The sequence below is a fragment of the Lissotriton helveticus genome, chromosome 9 (genome assembly GCF_964261635.1).
Source record: "Lissotriton helveticus chromosome 9, aLisHel1.1, whole genome shotgun sequence".
In the NCBI taxonomy this organism is placed as follows: Eukaryota; Metazoa; Chordata; class Amphibia; order Caudata; family Salamandridae; genus Lissotriton; species Lissotriton helveticus.
The window spans coordinates 325,107,787-325,126,646 of NC_136070.1; the positions used below are offsets into that span (position 1 = coordinate 325,107,787).

At 41.7% G+C, this 18,860-nt stretch overlaps 1 protein-coding gene across 2 annotated transcripts in view; it reads right to left on the reverse strand.

Moving 5' to 3' along the window:
• Window positions 1–391: 391 nt before the first annotated feature.
• LOC144781267 (interferon-induced very large GTPase 1-like) overlaps window positions 392–18,860 on the reverse strand; it is a 132,659-nt gene continuing 114,190 nt past the window's right edge. For both annotated transcript variants that reach the window (XM_078660011.1, XM_078660012.1), the window contains one exon: window positions 392–8,479. In XM_078660011.1, coding sequence (XP_078516137.1) covers window positions 1,176–8,474 — 7,299 coding nt within the window. In that variant the 5' untranslated portion in view covers window positions 8,475–8,479 and the 3' untranslated portion in view covers window positions 392–1,175. The remainder of the gene's footprint in view (window positions 8,480–18,860) is intronic.

The following is an 18,860-nucleotide window of genomic DNA, read 5'->3' on the forward strand; positions in this document are numbered from 1 at the left end:
CATATGACAGAGTCTACAGGTTAATGGTTCTGTTTTCTGGGGCCAAAGGCATAATGTGGCCAAGCCCGGGGAGAAGACCAAAGTGATTCCTGATAAAAGCCTCCTTTTGCTGCTTGGACCAACCAGCATCTAGATAAAATTGGGATTTGAGGACTTTATACCTCTGTGTACAGTCCAATCATTTGATCTGGCTGTTAATATCTCTTTATAGGGTACAGCAGAGATTATTTTAGTTACGGCATGTATAGATTTTTTTTAAAAGACCCTTGAGAGAGTGTTGCATGCATAAAGTTTGTATTCTCAAGTCGTCGATGTCAGAGTCAAGAGACAAGCAAGCGTATTTCACGCAGAGAGCTTTGATCAGTCAATTGTCTGATGAAGATGGCATTCTTTTCCATGTTTGGATGTATGCCCCGCCCCCTTTCTAGCAATTAGTTGATTCACTAGACCAAACTTGAGTCTGATCATAGCAGGGGAGGCATTGGGAGCAGGACGAAAGAGAAAGTTTTTGTGATGACTGAATTCCGAGTCACTGCATCTTTCCCTTGTAGAGTCTAACTTCAATAAGACAGGCTTATGATTCATTTTGGTGCTATTAACTTTAGGAGGGGAGTAAAGCTAGGGCCGTCCAGGGGTCTCTGCAAAGATCAAAATGCCAAAATAAAGGCACTACCAATCCATTTAAGCTCCTGTCTTTGTTGATGAAAGGAAACGTTATCATTGTATAAGACACCAAGATATTTATAGGGCGGAGGGACTAGCACATCTGCTTTATCAGTCTATATAGTGCAGTTTGGAACCTAGTTAAGTCAATTATGCACCTTCAGTTTCACAGAAAAAACATTGCTGTGTTTTCAAAAACCGACTGGAGCAAAAGCTCAGGTTTTACAGCAGTCTTTTTTGGCAAATGATGATAAAACGATACACTGCATTGGTGCAAGTGTTTGAAATCTGGCCAATTTGAACTTTGGAGAGATACTATGCACCTCTTTATGCAATGAACACACTGTAAATGTTAATATACATTTACATACATAACCTTGGCATATAGTGGTACTGGATTGTCACACATAACACTTAAATCAAGAGAATGGCCTTAAATGAATAGACGTTGTGTCAGAAGGTATTACTTCATATAAATATTGGGTTAGAAAACTTTTTTGTGATGTTAACCTTTACAACTGTTTCAGTTCCGAGATGGCACTGTCTTTTGTAATTTCAGTCCATGCTTGAGGGATTTCCCCTTTTCCCTCAAACTTTCCTAAATAGTCTCTTTCTAGTGTACTTCGGAAATGGCACACAAACCATTTCCAGTACGACTGGCTTGAGTTATCATCCTTGATACTCCAGTTTGAATATGGGGGTCCTGCTTGTTTATAGTTCTTGTAGGGGAATTGATTGCTTTCACTGAGAATACACATGCAGTCACTTGCCACAAGACTGGAACAAATGTCAGTGACTAAATGATCAGTTTCATACCATTGTATGCCACTGACGGCCTGAGGACGATGGAAATGAACACTGTGGTCCCCATCATGACCAGTAATTGTGCTTGTGCAAATGGCTTTACAGAAGGGGCACTGCTCCATGCATCCACAGAGCTGCTTTGCTAGTATAAGATGAGGTTTTACATCAAATGAATCAAAACTGATCTCAGCGAAGCTCATCCTCAAACATCCAACTCGACTTTCCCATGTTTTACTCAGAGCCTCTTTAAGAAACTCTAGGTCTGGGATTTCTTGATGTTCAATGACTTTCAGGTCACTTCTTGAAATGTTAAGGTTATCTCCGAGTTTTCTACAAAGTTCATCTAGCCACATTGATGCACTTCCATGTTTATCTTTTACCACTTGTGTGGTTTCACCAAAGACCAAGACAATAAGGTTTTGGAAAAAATCCAGTGTAATGTTCAATATTGTCTTCAGCCTGGAGTTTTTTGCACCTAGCCAGTATTCCTCAACACGTGCTTTAATGAACGTTTTATAGTAATCTTCAGGGAAATGAATGTATTGCCTGTACTGCTCAAAGTCCTCCTTCTCAGCAAGAGATATCAGAATGTGTTTTTCGAACTGGGCTTTATTTTCATTGAAGGCTGGATAATCCGAACGCATTGAGTCTGCTATTTTCAGAGGAACAGTGTCATAAATTGCTTGCTGCACAGCTTCCTTAAGCTTGTTGCACAAACAATCTGCAAATGTTGTAATGGATGTCGTTCCCTGGCAAGAGATTTTAAAATAATTAAAGAAACCCTCCCGTTTACTTTCAAGATAGGCCACTGGGTCATTAGATTTCTGGAATTCTTTATGTATTTTAATAAATTCAATTGCTGCAACATTGCATAAGTAAAGTGATAAATCAATTTGATATTCTATTGTAAAGTTAAAATTTTGACCTTGAGATGCACTGCTGACTTTCTTTATGTCATTAACTATCTCGTGGATGTAACTTTTATTGTATGCCATTTTCTGCTTTCGCTTTGTTTCAATATATTCATGAGTGCTCTGCACTATGCGACTTGTTACTTGATTTATGTGAGACTTATCATTCTCAGTAAAAGGTTTTGGAATGAGGTACACGTACTTGTGAATTTGAATATGCTTGGAAGGATCAAGGGAAAATGCCTTCCTCTTGGAAACATCCTTGAACCTGCCCAATAAATTAGGCACCTTTTGAAAGTGAGATAGGAGAATATTTTCTACATCAACCATGATATTCGGGTCTTCTGTGTGGGGAGTACTAGAGGACAATTCAGTGACCCACTTAATCCACAAACAATTAAAATGATCCTTAAGTTTCTCATCATCCAGTGCTTCATTTTTTAATCGTAAAGCTAAGTGTTTGCTTTTCTCAAATAAATTGTCTGAATACTCTGACTTTTTTAATTCCAATTTACTTTGACTATTTTTATACCTGAGCAGTTCTTCAGACTTATTTTTAAGTTCATCAATAAGTTCTTGTTTTAGAACCTGGAGCTGTTTCTCCACACTAGCTCTCCACTGGACAAGTATTTCACAATCCGTACCGTCACTGAAATAGACTTCTAGGTCCTTGAAAATACCACCATACAGCTCTTGAAACTCTTCCTCCAGATGTTTATTCTCTATACGGTTTATGCTACAATTTCTTATGCGGTTGTTGTATTTATTCTGCAAGTTCAGCATGTGGCTCCTAAGCTGCCAGGTCCAGTCATTGAGTTTCTTTTCTAGTTTGCTGTATGCAGTAATTTCTAGTGTATTTTTGAAGCTGAAAACAAAGTTCTCATTCAACAAAGCCCTCCAAAGATCTTCAATGCGATTTTTCAACTGAGATATGCTTAAAAGTTTAGATTTAGATTCTTCTTTTGCTATCATTAATATCTGATTTCTTAGATCCTGAACATTCTGACTGTAGTTTGGATTAAGGGGTGCCATTGGTGGATTTCCTTCCCACAAGTGAGAAAAGTAGTGAATTTGCTCATTGGCATCAAATCTGATAACATCACTGAAGCAAGTCACCTCACACAACTCCTGCTGCGCTGCCGTCTTAGCCATTTCATCCAGTTTTTTCCGAAGGCATTCTCTAGCCTCCATGTTTTTGTCTTGGGCTGATAAATGTCCAACATTCTGATGAACAAACAAACATCTTGGGGACAGTTTAACTTGTTTCATTCTTAAAAAAGCTTGGACAACAATTTGAAGAATATCTTGAATCTGAGAAGCATTTTCTCCATAGACGTTTATTAAAGTCATGTTGCCAAGGCCAATGACAAAGGTAGCCAGCTCATTGTCAAAATTAAGTGCTGACTTATTTTCTCTTTCAATGGACTGAAGGCCTTCTGTGTCAACAACTAGAATGTAATCAAAACCGTGATCTTTCTGGAGTTTTTCATCAATTTTAACAAGCTGCATAAATGCTCCACGAGTGCATCGTCCAGCACTGACAGCAAATTGCAGACCAAACATTGTGTTTAGCAAAGTTGACTTTCCTGAACTCTGTACACCAAGCACAGAGAGCACAATCAACCTTTTATCACCACCTATGTTCTTAATTAATTCATCTAAAACTGCTCCAACCCATTTTACTGGAACATATGAAGCATCTCCATCCATCAACTCAACTGGGAACCCATTAGCCATCAAATCTGCTGCTATCTGGGGAAGCATACTCACACCAGCATCTAATGCCTCATAGATTTGTCCCAATTCCCTCAATAGGTGCTCAAGGCCAAACATAGATGCATTGATCTTTTTGGATAGTGTTTCTAAACAGTTGTCCACTTCATTGTTCAGATCTTTGTCTTGTTTTATTTTTGTCTCTTTTTGTGACTTTAGTTCTAAGTATTGTTGACGAAGGTTTGTAAGTTGTTCACAGAATAAGTCATCTATTAATACTTTGAGCCAATGAAGAAAAAACCTTTTAGTTTTAGCAGAACTGGTTTGCAATGTATGTATTAGTGATTCCATTAGGCTATTGATGGGTTGTGCTTTTTGCAACTGAATTATCCGAATAGCTTTTTTTTCTGATTCAATGTCACTTCTGTGCTGTTCTATGCTTCTGTTGCCTTTATTCCTCAAGCAGGTTAGTTCTTTGTCTTTTTCACACCACTTGTGCCAAAGGCTTCCTTGAAGAGGAAGGAACTTTTCTTTCACATCTGTTACAGGTGTATCGTCTATGTGAGACATCAAAGTCCTGGCTAGAGCCTTGCCTTCTCTACATTCCTTCCTGTATTCATCAACATGAAATCCATGCTTCTGTGCAACACTTGCACAGTCTTCTAATTTGCAAGTATGAGTAAAACTTGCTAACAGCTTATTAATTAATGTTTTCAGTTCATCAATTAATTCTGCTTCATTTCTGTTCTTCAGAGCAACCATAACTTTGTTTCCAGAAACTACAGGATCACTATTCTCTAAGTCATTGCATAGACAAATCGAAGGTTTTGGGGAAGTTAGAAGGTTATTCAAGAATTGGCTCTCTGCTGCTTCCTTGTCAGAGCAGGACATGAAAACAACATTGACAGAAGAAATATCCTCTAAAAAGGCAGCCTGCTTCATGTGGGTGATAGCATCCCCATGGAGATTAGTAAATGCTATGCACTGGTCAAATCGGTCATCCTTGTTCCCACTTGGGCAATGCCAGAATATTTCTGCAACGCCCGCCATAAGGACCGAGTCCTTGCTACCACCAAGGCAATTGCGATGGAAAAATATGTTACGATTGTGCTTATTAAGCAAAGAGTTCATCAGCTGAGATTTAGAATGTGCAGACTTACCAATTCTAAAGAAAGACACTATAGGAGTGGGTACACCAGAAATTGATTTTTCAATGTATGTGTTCTCTTTTGCCTGTCCCCTTTTTTTAGTTTGCTGCCAATTCTTGCTGACTTGCCTAAATGACCAGAGAGGAAATTCTATTTCTGAAGTGCATGGATTTGGTACCAGTAAAGGTAAAGCAAATTGGCACACAGAAAGCTTTGTGGAAATCCACTGCCTCATAAAATCATCAGCACAGTGATATATAGCCATCTGCACATCCATGGGATGCACCAGTGCTTGTTTTGCAATAGCCTTTTTATGGGTTTTCCCAGACACACCGAATATCCTGCCCATTATATTCAGAGGTTCACCAGAAGGCTGTATTTCTTCAGAAATCGTGGCATACCCCTGACCAGCAAGATCTTCAGACTTGCAAGTCAAATCCCTTGCTCGGTAGTCCATTATCATAAGCTTCTGTAAAAAATAAAAGGGAAGTTCATTGTTGGTGCTAGGCTGACTTTCAGATATCTGTAGGGTGAAGTGGTCTATAACATGCACATGCTCTGGGGTCATTTTCTGTGGATAGTACCTTTCAAGTCCAAGATGCCCTATCAAATCATAAAGGTCTTTGTTTGGGATAGCAGCACATGTATCAGCAACAGTTGGGTAATGGTCTTCTGTTTCTGAAACTGACATACCTACTTGGTTGCCTCTCAGTGATATTTCATTTAATTCTCTTATCAAACTTTCTTTGTGCACCATACCACTTTTAATTTCCCAATGTCCTAGCTTGATGTTAATTAAGTCTTCCTCTAGTGATTTAAAGTCATTGCATTCAGTATATTTTTCAACCACATCAGACACTTCCTTTGACAAAAACTCTCTCATATGGCCCATCATGAAATCCAAGCGCTCTTTTTTCTGTCCTAGAGACACCTCCTTGCACCCAATTGCCAATGTTAAGCTCGTCAACAACAGAAAAGCTTGCGCTCTGGAAGCACTCTCCTCCTTCAGACATACATACATTGTGTGTGCATCTTGCATGTTGTTGATCATAAAGTCGATTTCAGAGCACCCCAAAAGGTACCGAAAATAACCAGATTCCAAGGAGTACCCCAAAGAAACTACATATGAAACTAATAAGAACTCAATGTCTGGTTGTACTGTGGCCCTTAGCACTTTGAATATAGAATATAAAGCTGAGCTGATGTTAAAGGTGGCCTTTATCTGAGCATCATGCACTGCTTCAATGTGGGAATTGAAGCTTAATTTTGCTTCCTCTATGGATCTTTTCTCTTGGTCTAGTACACCAATAAATTCATAGAAATTTGTAATGCTCATTTGCTTTTGTTCTTCCTCGGGCTGATAAATCCATTTAATTATGGGAGAATATATGAGGGCATTCTCATTGGAATAGACATCAGAATTTAAAAGGCAGCGCATTTGAGTTTTGATGTATTCACTTTCATTTCTATGTGCATTTTCATATGATTTAATTACTTTTGCCAAGAAATCTGGAAGAGCTTTGTTGGAGAGGCACACACGAATCCAAATGCTGTAGTTGTTGTCTCTTTCATTCAGTTTTTGCTTGAAACAGATTAGCTTCTTCAACTGCTCTTCAGCATGGGTGACCTCCCAAGATTCAAGGTCTCGTAAGAATGCTTGTGCTTCTTCCGCTGCACTAATAATCCCTTCTCCAAAGAGTAAATGCACATCTTGTTTTGTTATGGCTTTGTAGGCTTCCGTTAGACACGTTCCTAGTTGATAAACATCTTTAAAATCATTTCTGTGAGACTGAAGGATTATATCCCAAACTGGTACCAAATTAAATCCTGTATCAATTACAGACCAAGTTTTATTACTTGCCATCAGTCCTGACTTCCATTGTACTAGGGAATCTGCTTCCACCGGACCCCCTGTCTTGGTGACAGACAGTTGAATGTTTTTCTCAATAGATTCTGTACTTTTGCTGTTGGAAGAAGCGTCAGAGTGAGAACTAGACACGCTCACACCACCTCCTGCACTTAGGCCAAAACCACAATAGCTTGCTCCCACATAAATATTAAGTGTCTGGGTTGCTATTTTTTTCACCTCTTCTATATCTTTAATATTGAACCCCTCAGAAGAAGCTTTCCACCAATATACCCCTCCAAGATGGAAAGGGCCAGTATCAGCATGAGAGCCAAATTTGGTGAAAAACTTACCAAATCTAGTATTCAACATCTGAACTTTGTCTTGTTCCGTGGTAAGACCTAGTAGTTTTTCGATTTCTTTGAGCTCGCATAGAGCTGCAGTGGAAAGTCTGATTTGATGGTTTTGAAAGAAACACGAGGCAAGCGGAATGTAGTTGTACTTTGTGGTACAAATAAAAGTATTCTCAGCATGTGACTTTTTATTTTGTTCCATCTCTGAGCTTATGCTATAGTCATTGCTGCATTCAAAATAAAAACCCATACAGTCTACTTTGGTCTTGCAGCTAACAGTAAATCCTCGACTCTCCATGACTTTAGTGAATATCCTTTCTGATGAGTAAGAGGAAAACTCCTTTTTCTCAAACACAGGCCCCTGTTCTGGACCAAAGAGGCTGAAATTCTCAGGAATGCTAATGAGATGATCCCGCTTCTTTAAAATGTCCTCTATTTTATTGGTCTTGTATATTCCTTGCAGGATCCGTCCTCCTGATGCCCATTTTAACACCTCCTTATCATCTATATTTTCACGAGCTGACAATGAGCATTCTGTGAGCTGTATCTCCTTGTGCAGACTTTCTATAATCTCAATCAAAGATTTGCCTGAAGTTGACCAAGAATTTTCAGGTATGCTCATAGCCTTGCGCAGGTTCTCCAACTTCTTTTTAATGTCCTCATCATCTTGACTTTTTCCAAGAGTCTGCATTTCTTTCATCTCCTTCAGTGTCAACTTTGCCTGTTCTTGATTCTTTCTCATCAGTTCCAAGCGCTCATCTTGCAGTTTCTTCAAAGTTACTTTGCTGTCTGGTATTTTAAGTATATTTCTGAAGGCCCGTTGTTGCCATGGTTGCTTTATATGAGGTTCTACCTTGAGATAGTCTTCATGGCTCAGGTGTTTCATGGCCTGTGCATTAGTCACCCCAAGAATTTCCTTTAGCTTGGGGATCCAGAACTTTGCATCAAGTCCCTCTTCATTGAGAATCTTCTCAAGTTGATGTCTTCCAGAGTCTTCCAGAACCTGCTCGCCAGTTTGATCAATATCATCAGACATTATTTCTGAAATAAAAAACATGTTTTTAGAAGCAATTCTTTTATAGTTTGACACCTGCCAGAGTAAGGTAAGCATTAATGACAGACAGCAAACAAACAACATAAACAAGTGAGAGACGAAAGTTGGCAGGAATGAAGTAACAGTTTTGCAGGTTCATGACTGGTTTTAACAAACATAATGATATGCTTTTTATCTTGGTGCCTGCTTAGTGTAGGAATGACCTTTCGGGGCAGTATGGCACTGCCAGTTGGGACAGCTTGAAAGGGACAGTGTATGGGACATATATTTGGTCCTGTGCGCCGTGATGGGATCAAAAACAGCCCAAACACTGGCCCTTTTGGCAGTGCCAGAGTGCCCGAAAAGTCAGTCCAACACTAGTGTTGCCCTAGAAGTATTTGGAACAAGTAAGCCGTTTCAGACAAATCAGTTGCTTCCATTGTCCTGTTATTGTGATCAAGACATCTTTTTTCATTCCATCTGCAGTCATAAGTTGGTGTTTTGGAGTATAATTTGTCCATATATTGCTTCCTCCTCAAATAATGGTAGGAAAATGCTACTTACCAGTATGCATCTGTTCTTGGCATGTAGGGCTGCTGACATTCATATCTTAGCATAGATCGCCGCCTAGTGTTGGGTCCGGATGTTTGCACCTTGTTGTCCTGGAAAAGTCTTCGAAGTATCACGAGATAGGTGACTCCTCCCCTGGACTACAGTGCGCATGGGCATCTTCTCCATCCTCAGATTGTTTTTCGCCATTGTGGCAAAGATGGAGTATAGAAAGGTAAGAGATGACCATGTAAGAGTATGTTAAGAAGGTAACCCTGCAGCTGTGACAGGCACCGGGGAGGAGGGTGGGCGATATGAATGTCAGCAGCCCTACATGCCAAGAACAGATGCATACTGGTAAGTAGCATTTTCCGTTCGAGGCATGTGGGCTGCTGAATTCATATCTTAGCATAGACTGTATAGCAGTTTCTCCTCTAGCGGTGGTGGCCTGTACCAGCTGCAGTAGTTTGAAAAAGAGTTTTAGGGACAGCCTGGCCTACTGCAGCTTGTTGCTTAGCTTGCACGTCAACACAGTAGTGTTTAGTGAAGGTGGGTATGGTAGACCATGTAGCTGCCCTACATATGTCTTCTAAGGGAATGTTTCCTAGGAAAGCCATGGATGCCCCAATTTTGCGCGTTGAGTGGGCTTTTGGGGGAACTGTTAAAGTGCGCTTTGCCTTTTGATAGCATATTTGAATGCATTTAACTATCCATCTGGCTATTCCTGTCTTAGAAATGGGATTACCCTTATGTTATGGAGAAAAAGCAACAAAAAGTTGCTTTGTTTTTCTGAATGATTTAGTTCTGTCGACGTAATATAGCAGAGCTCTTTTGACATCTAGTGTGTGTAGGGCTCTTTCAGCTACCGACTGCGGGTTTTGAAAGAAAACTGGCAATTCTATGGACTGATTGATGTGGAAAGTGGATATAACGTTTGGCATGAATTTAGGGTTAGTACGAAGCACCACTTTATTTTGGTGTATTTGCATGAAGGGTTCCTGAATGGTTAGTGCCTGTAGCTCACTTACTCGTCTGAGGGAGGTAATGGCAATTAAAAATGCCACTTTCCATGTTAAGAATTGTAGTTCACATGAGTGGAGTGGTTCGAAAGGTTGCCTCATGAGTCTGGTTAGTACTATGTTTAAGTTCCAGACTGGTGAAGGTGGATGCTTTGGAGGGATAATTCTTTTTAGTCCTTCCATAAAAGCTTTGGTAGGTGGTATTCTGAACAGGGACACGTATTGCCTGTTTTGAAGATATGCTGCTATAGCAGCAAGGTGTAGCCTTATGGATGAGTATGCTAGATTACATCTTTAAAGATGTAGCAAGTAACAGATTATGTTTTGGATGGAGGAAGCTAATGGATTGATTTGGTTGTTATTGCAATATATTACAAATCTTTTCCATTTAGCTGTGTAGCATGCTCTAGTAGTGGGGCGTCTTGCTTCCTTAACCACATGCGCGCTAGCGGTTTTCCCGCTGCGCGCTGCAATTTTAAAAATCCCTCGTTACGTGACAAGGTCAGCTCGTCATCCGCGTAGCGCAGGTTACGCCCATGATGAGCTGACCTTGTCATGCGCGCAGAAGGGGTTAATAATGTTCATGCAGTCTGGAGGCAAGTTAAGGTATCCGAACTCTAAGATCTCAGGAGCCAGTTCGCTAGGTTCATCTGATTGGGATATGGGCACCTGATTTCTCCATGGTTCTGTGTTAGAAGTTGTGGCGACAGGCGTAGTCTTTGGTGAGGGACTACCAAGAGTTCTAGGAGCGTTGTGTACCATGGCAGTCTTGCCCATGTGGGAGCAACCAGGATCATTGTGAGTGACTGTTACTTTAGTTTGCGTGCCACTAATGGAATCAGTGGGGTTGGTGGAAAAAGCGTACGCAAATCTGCCCGACCACTTCATCCATATCGCATTGCATTGTGACGAAGGGTGTGGGAACCTGGCGGCAAAGGACTGCCATTTTGAGTTTTCTTTTGTGACAAACAGATCTATGTCTGAATGTCCCCACTTTTGGAAGAATGGGTGAAGAACTTGAGGAAGAATCTCCCATTCATGTCTTTGCTGATAGTGTCGGCTCAGTAGGTCTGCTGTCTGGTTGTCTATTCCTGGGAGGTGTTCTGCCAGGAGATAAATGTTTTGAGGAATTGCCCATTTCCATATGCTCTGTGCTAGGTGGGACAGTTGTAGAGAGTGTGTCCCTCCCTGTTTTTGAATGTAGTACATGGCTGTCATGTTGTCCGTCCGGATTAACACAGCCAGCCGCGGGCCGTGGAGGGAGTTACGGTGGGGCAGGGAGGCGGGGAGGGGGAGGGGCAGGGTGCTAAAAACCGGCATATGGATAATTGCAGGTAAGTAAACAATTTAATTAATAAAACGAATTTGGTAGTGCGCCTTGCATCGCAAAATGCGATGCAGTGCGTGCTACGAAATTCGTTTTATTAATTAAATTAACTGAGACTTAATATAAGAAGGGTCTGTAGGGGCTAATATATATTTTTTCTCAATTCTGGGATTGAGGACACGGGCTCTGGCTGGGTCTTTAAATATGTCTGGCGCGTGCTTTAGTACCCCTTTTAACATAGGAAGTGTACGTACACTTTTCTCAGATGTTGGAAATGTGTCAAATAGGAAATCCTCTTCTATTGGGTAAGTGTGCATGTCTACACCATGATACTTAGCTGCCCTATCCACTAGCTGGTTAAAGACAATGGTGTCGTCAGTAGGAGACGACTTTGTAGGATATGTAGAGGTGTCAGGGATGGGTTGTGGATCGTATGTATCATAAGGATCATTATGGTCACTCCATGTGTCATATTGGATATCCTGATCTTCGGGTTCTACAAAAGGATCCTGAGGATCTTCCCCCCTGTTTCCTATCTCATCATCACCTGAAGGTGTAGGACAGTAAGGCACATAAGGCATGTTAGGAATGAGAGTAGGAGGAGTAATAGGCCTGGAAGGAGATGTTCCAAAGTCTTTTTTCTTTGGAGGACCAGGAGAAGAAGTGTCAGTGTCCAATGATCTTTTCTTCCTTTTGTAAACTGTTACGTGTCCTGTTTCAGGGTCTATATACAGTTTAGGTTGTTCTGCGCTCACTGGATCAGGATGGAAAAGTTCTTCCTCAAGTGTCCGTTGCTTTGGCGCTGATGTTTTTGGCTTTGTCGCTTGTTTATGGTGAGTCTTTGGCTCAAGGACCTTCGGTTATGGAGCTTTTTTAGGCTCGACTGCTGTTTTCGGGTCGGGGACCTTTTTTGGGTCGACGACTCTTTTTGGTTCGACGTCTTTTGTTGGCTGTGCTGCCTTTTTTGGCTCGGCAACCTTCTTTGGTTCGACGCCTTTTTACGGATCAACCGTTTTTTTTGATTCGATAGCCTTTTTTGCCTCGACGTGTTTTTTGGGCTCGACGACCCCTTTCGGCTCGACAGCCTTCTTCGGCTCAACAGGCTTTTTTGTCTGATCTGCTTTCTTTTGATCTACACCTTTTTTCGGCTCGACTGCCTTTTTCGGGTCTACGGTTTTCTTGGGGTCGACGGCCCTTTTCGGTTCGACGCCCTTTTTTGGACCGATGATCTTTTTTGGCTCGACAACCCTTTTAGGTTCGACAGCCTTCTTGGGAAGAGTGTTGCTCGTTCCTGGGGTATCAGAAGGCTTGGGTATGGTCTTCGGAGCCGAGCCAGAAGGCGGGGCTTCTGAAGGAGTTTGTCGGTCTTTGCCAAGGCCTTTAGGCGATGCTTCGAACTGAGCCTTTTCTTGAGGTGGAAGCGGGTTTGGGGCTTTTGTACTCACGGTTTGCCCCGGTGTGATCTGGTCATCGGAGTCCGACTGGTCCTCTACGGTGACTATTTCTAGGTCGGAGTCCGCCGCTTCTGGGAGTTCATGTTCGTCCTCAAAAATGTTCTCCGGTTCCGGTGCCTGCCGCTGCATCTCTTGTCTAGCGGCCCTTCGGTTCCGGATAGTTTTCTTCGACCGGAACGGAGCACAAGCTGGACAGTTTTCCTCGTGGTGCTCCGAAGATAGGCACTTGTTGCATACTGTGTGTTTATCAGTATGTGGGAATTTGGAGTGACATTGTGGGCATCTTTTAAACGACCGGATTGAGATGGAAAGTATTATCGAGTGAAGGGGTACGGAACGAGAACAATACCGTCGGGGTACAAGGCCTTTTGGCCTTAGAAAGTTGAAAACTTTTGGTTCTGAAGTTGGAGATGAGGAATAGCATCCAAACCCTATGGCGGAGAAAAATAATCTGAGGATGGAGAAGAAGACCATGCGCACTGTAGTCCAGGGGAGGAGTCACCTATCTCGTGATACTTCGAAGACTCTTCCGGGACAACAAGGTGCAAACATCGGGACCCAACACTAGACGGCGATATATGCTAAGATATGAATTCAGCAGCCCACATGCCTCGAACATTCTTTTTTATGAGCATGATTGGAACTACTTTCATTCATATTTATGTTATTTTCCTCTTCTGTAAAGAATCATTTGATTTATGTATTTACAAAATTATATTTGCACAAATATCTAACAGTAGCACACAAACATTTGCTGTTTCATTATTTTGTATGTCTGTTCTGCCATTTTGCTGAATGTTGTTAGTTAAAATTAATGGTTCAAAATGTGTAACTTTTGTTTTAAGACACGTATAATTACAATTATCACCACATTGGCAGGACATGTCAATTGATTTAAGCTCCTGTTAAACTTCGCATGATATTTACTGTAATTTCCTTAATCTAACTAAGTGCAAATAATACTGTAAAATTTACACTTACACTTCACACTTATCACCAAATCTCCACACAAATGCGCACTTTGTACTGCCTAATGCCAACACAGTCACCCATGCCCCATAGTGTAAGGCTGTTTTTGTTATTTTTGGTGCAGAAGGGGCTCCTTTCCTGATCCAAAAGTATCCTGAGACAATTTAATCTATGTATGTGTGCTACAGAATGCATCTTATATGTAAAGATTATATATATACACAAACACACAGCTGCCTGTTATGTTTCTTCCACAAAGGACCAGTCGCAGACTCAAGAATTTTCAAAAGTTTAATTGCACTTTAGTCAGTCATTACACGTTTTGGTCACCGTGTGACCTTGTTCAAATGCATGCCACACCATTAAGTGGCATCACATATAGTATCCACAAGGTCAATTACATCAAAGACAGACTGTATCTCTAAGTCTGTTTTCCTTATTTATCAAAACACACAAATGAAAATTACTCAACACTTAATAATTCCACTAATATATTTTTACACTCGACTGTGTTATTAGTATGAAGCAGGCTGAGCCCAACTCACATGAATTTCAAGAACCAATTATCGAAGCAGGAATACATGGTACAGCGGCATGTGTTTGACTACATTTTAGGCATAAATTCATTTATTTTAATATTGCGCATGAAGCCCAGACACCATATTATTGCATACATGCATTAATACACATTAAACAACCAATCATATGAATTACCAATCATTGGCACACAATTTAGCCATGGTGGATAATTACTGTTTTTTGTGTCAAAACTTATGGTTGCATGTTAAAAACACATTCATAACACAAATCACTACATTGGTATTTCTTTATTAATTTCCTACTCCGCTTCATTCATAATACAGTCTGTCCTAGCCTCTAGCCTTACGAATTCCTGTTACAGTGACCTGGACTTAATGTGGATATGCTCATACTCTATGCTTTAATTGATCCTATGCTGATCTGTGTTTCATAAAAATACATACACTTCCTCTTCAGTATTCAAACCTTTGTTACATTTTGTTTCAAGTTTAACTATGTACCTGCTCTCCAACAGTGATCTCTCACGGTTTCCTCCCCAAAGATGTTTGGATACTGCCTCCACCACAAAATAAGAGAGAAATCTCTGGTAATTTCCATGTAAATCATATATATGTCATGCCACTGGGTATGTCCAGTCCTGGTTATTGAAAGCCCTGAGGTGTTGCAAAATTCTGCAGTGAACATGTAAGATGATATTCCCAACATATCTTAGGCCACACCTGCAAACTAATATGTGCAAAACAAATTCTCATTTGCAGTTGTAAAATCCCCTAATCTTTCTAGGTTCATAATTGAATGGCGTCATGAATTATTTTGTATTGACACTGTGTGTGCATGCTTTGCACCTGTGGCACTCTGAGAAATCGTCAGTTCCCTGCAACCAAGTGCTTTGCTTTTTTATTTCTGGGCTACTCAGGACCAAGGCATCACTCACAGAGTATGATCTGCGGAAGGTTATCTGCAGGGAATCAGGGGTTGTCAGCCCTAAAATTGGATCCCCTTTGATGAAGGGGCAATGTTTCTTTAATGCCTTTATCACCTGTTTCTCTTGTGCATTGTATGTTGTTATTAATCTCATGGCTGAGTCATGTTTTTTCTTTCCTGTGCACTCTTCGCTTAGGAAGAGTGAACTGTCCCTTTCCTTGGACTCTACCTTAGCTGCAGCGGAGGACAAAATGGCTTTGGTGTAGCCACAGTCAATAAACTTGCTAAACATATCTTCCTTGCCAAAAAGCCTGTCACTTAACACAGCTGCAATTTTGCCTCAACCTAAGCAGAAGTAGTGTGGCTCACTGGTTAGAGGCGGCAGACCCGAGAGCAGAGGACGGCCCGGGACCAGGGTTCGATTCCCGGCGCGGCAGGTTTCTGGACCAGGGTCAGCGGACTCGATAATTCTCTCGCCTCGGTGCCCACTCTGATCAGCGATCACACTCGGCAACTCTGGGCATTAGCTTGCCTCATCTTCACTAACGGCCCCACCAGACCGCCGGGGATGCCTGGTCTCACCCTGGAGATACCCATTAAGGGACCATCTCTCAGGGAAGCCAGGAAGGGTTTCGCAGCGGTCGAAGCGCCTTGGGACCCTACGGGTAAGTAGTGCGCTATATAAATGCCTATACATTTCCATTTACATTTACATCCCCATAGGGGATGCTCATTTTCCAATACTAGGGGTGAAGGCTGCGTGCATGCAAGGTTGTGTTTCCAGATGTCTTTCTTTCTGTCCATTTTAGTCTCCAATCTATTCACGAACACCTAGAGATCTAAAAATTCCACCTGTGTTGCAAGTGTAACCAATGAACTGCAAATTTAAAATCATTTTGATTTATTGCATTAATGAACTATATATATGGTCAAGGCCGAAACACGTCATGGCGGTTGTGCTGATGGATGAATAAACGTAAAAATTCTTGCACGAAGATTTGGGTTTGTCTCTGATTGTTCCCGGGAGAAGGGAAGTATTGGTGAATGGTGAAAAAGGAAATATATATGTGTGTGTGTGTGTATATATATATATATATATATTCACAGAAAACAATATAGGTTTTAGGGAAAGTTATAGTTAGTTGGACATTACACTTGTACAAAACCAGAGAAATTGCCCCATTATAGTTAGTTCCGCTAACTATAACTCGCACCCCCACAATATACTGCTGATGACGTCACATATAACATCACTCATGACGTGGTCAGTGACATCACTGATGACATCACTAACGACATCTCAAATGACATCACTGATGACATCATCCAGTGACTGTGTGTTTCTGTAAAGTTTAAATATGTTTAATATATATAGGGAAAGGCGTATTGAAGAATGTTCAGGATGAGAGGAGTTGGCCTAACGGCTAGGGCGCTCGACCTCGGACCTAGAGGAACTGGGTTCGAGTCTTGGTAACGATGCCAAAACCTCCTGTGATTCTGGGCAAGTGACTTAATCTCCCCGTGCCTAAAATGAAAGTAACTGGAAAACGTAAAAATGTAACGTAAGTGGAAAAATATGTAAAGCGCTCTGATACCTGATTCGGTTCGGGTCTAGTTTGCGCTATATAAAACTCTGCAAAAAAAAATGAGTGGGTGTATAAGTGTCTGAATGGATGATTTAGTAGGTGCGTGACTGACTATAAGTGAGTGATTAAACATATCTGGGGGAGCGGGGAGAGGAGTTGGCCTAACGGCTAGGGCGCTCGACCTCGGAATCTGGGTTCGAGTCTCGGTAACGACGCCAAAAACCTCCTGTGATTCTGGGCAAATCACTTAATCTCCCCGTGCCTAAAATGAATGTGTGTCCGTCCTCATGTAACGTAACTGGTGCTATGTAAAGCGCTCTGATACCTGATTCGGTTCGGGTCTAGTTCGCGCTATATAAAACTCTGCAAAAAAAAAAAAAATCTCACTGAATGAATGGGTTAATGACTAAACTGTGTGAATGTCTATATCCGTCTGTCTGTTGGTGTGTAAGCGGCTGAGTGGGTTTGTGAATAACTACATGGTTGTCTGAGTATCTGTCTGGGTGCCTGAGTGTTTGTGTGGGTGGGGTGTGTGTGACTGTGTGCATAGATGTTTGAGTGGGTGATTCACTGGGTGCATGGTTTCAAGAGTGCATCTGTGATGGACTGTATGGGTGGGTGAGTGTGTGTATGGATGTGTAAGTGAGTGAATGTATATCTCAATGGTACATGTGTGAGTAACTAAATATGTGAAAGGAAGTATATATGTGTGTTGGGAGTATATAAATGGCTATAAGTGAGAGTATGTGATTGTGAGAGCGGCTGTATGGATGAGTGTGTGCTTGTATCAGTGATTGTATAAGAGTTTAAGAATGTGCTAGTATTTGTATGAGTAAGTGAACTGGTGTGTGTATGTCTGTATAGGTTAGTAAATGGCAGTGTGATGAATTATTTGCATGACTGACTAGCTGTGTGAGTACCTCTATGGATGAGCGGCGAAGTGTGAGTGTCTATATAGGTGCATGAGTGCATCTGATAGTCCTGTACTGAGTGACCATAAGTATGAGTGACTGTACGGATGAGGGAGTAGATGTGTGTGTAAACCTAAGAATCAGTGAGTGGGTATGTAGTTATTGGTGTTGGAGTGTCTATGATTTTGAGAATGGCAGTCTGTAATTTAGAGTGGGTGTATCAAAGGTTATATTAGGGTGTGAGCAGATACATCAAATTATCACATGGATGATGTCATCAGTGATGTCATTTGAGATGTCATCAGTGATGTCACTGACCATGTCATGAGTGATGTAATAGGTGATGTCATCAGCAGTGCATTGCGGGGGCGCTAGTTATAGTTAGATGAACAAACAATAACGGGGGAATTTCTCTGGTTTTGTACGAGTGAACTGTCCAACTAACTATAACTGTGTCCGAATGAGGTCGCACACTGCTCGTCACATCAGCGTGTGACCCCGGAGCATAATGGTCGATGTAGTCGGTATCAGCGGGTGCGCTTCTACCCGAGTGTTGAGTCTTGAGGGTGTTCACTGGTGTGCTTGCCATCCCTGGACAAGTGTTTCGCGTTCATTAACGCTCATCAGCAGGGATTAGGCGTGTGCACCGGGTTGCTGCGTGGGCTGCCGAAAATATTCGTAGGTCCAGATACCTCTTAAGGCACGGAGGTGCGTTGTCTCGAGGTCGTTACCTCCACCGGCTCAAGGGAGCCTGTATAAATAGTATGTCCGAATGAGGTCGCACACTGCTCGTCACATCAGAATGTGACCCCAGAGCATAATGGTCGATGTAGTCGGTATCAGCGGGTGCGCTTCTACCCGAGTGTTGAGTCTTGAGGGTGTTCACTGGTGTGCTTGCCATCAATGGACACGTGTTTCGCGTTCATTAACGCTCATCAGCAGGGATTAGGAGTGTGCACGGGGTTGCTGCGTGGGCTGCCGAAAATATGCGGTACCGGACCTGAGAATATTTTTTGGCAGCCTACGCAGCACCCGTACATACATGCCTATTCCCTGCTGACGAGAGGTAACAACCTCGAAACACGTGTCCAGGGATGGCCAACGCGACAG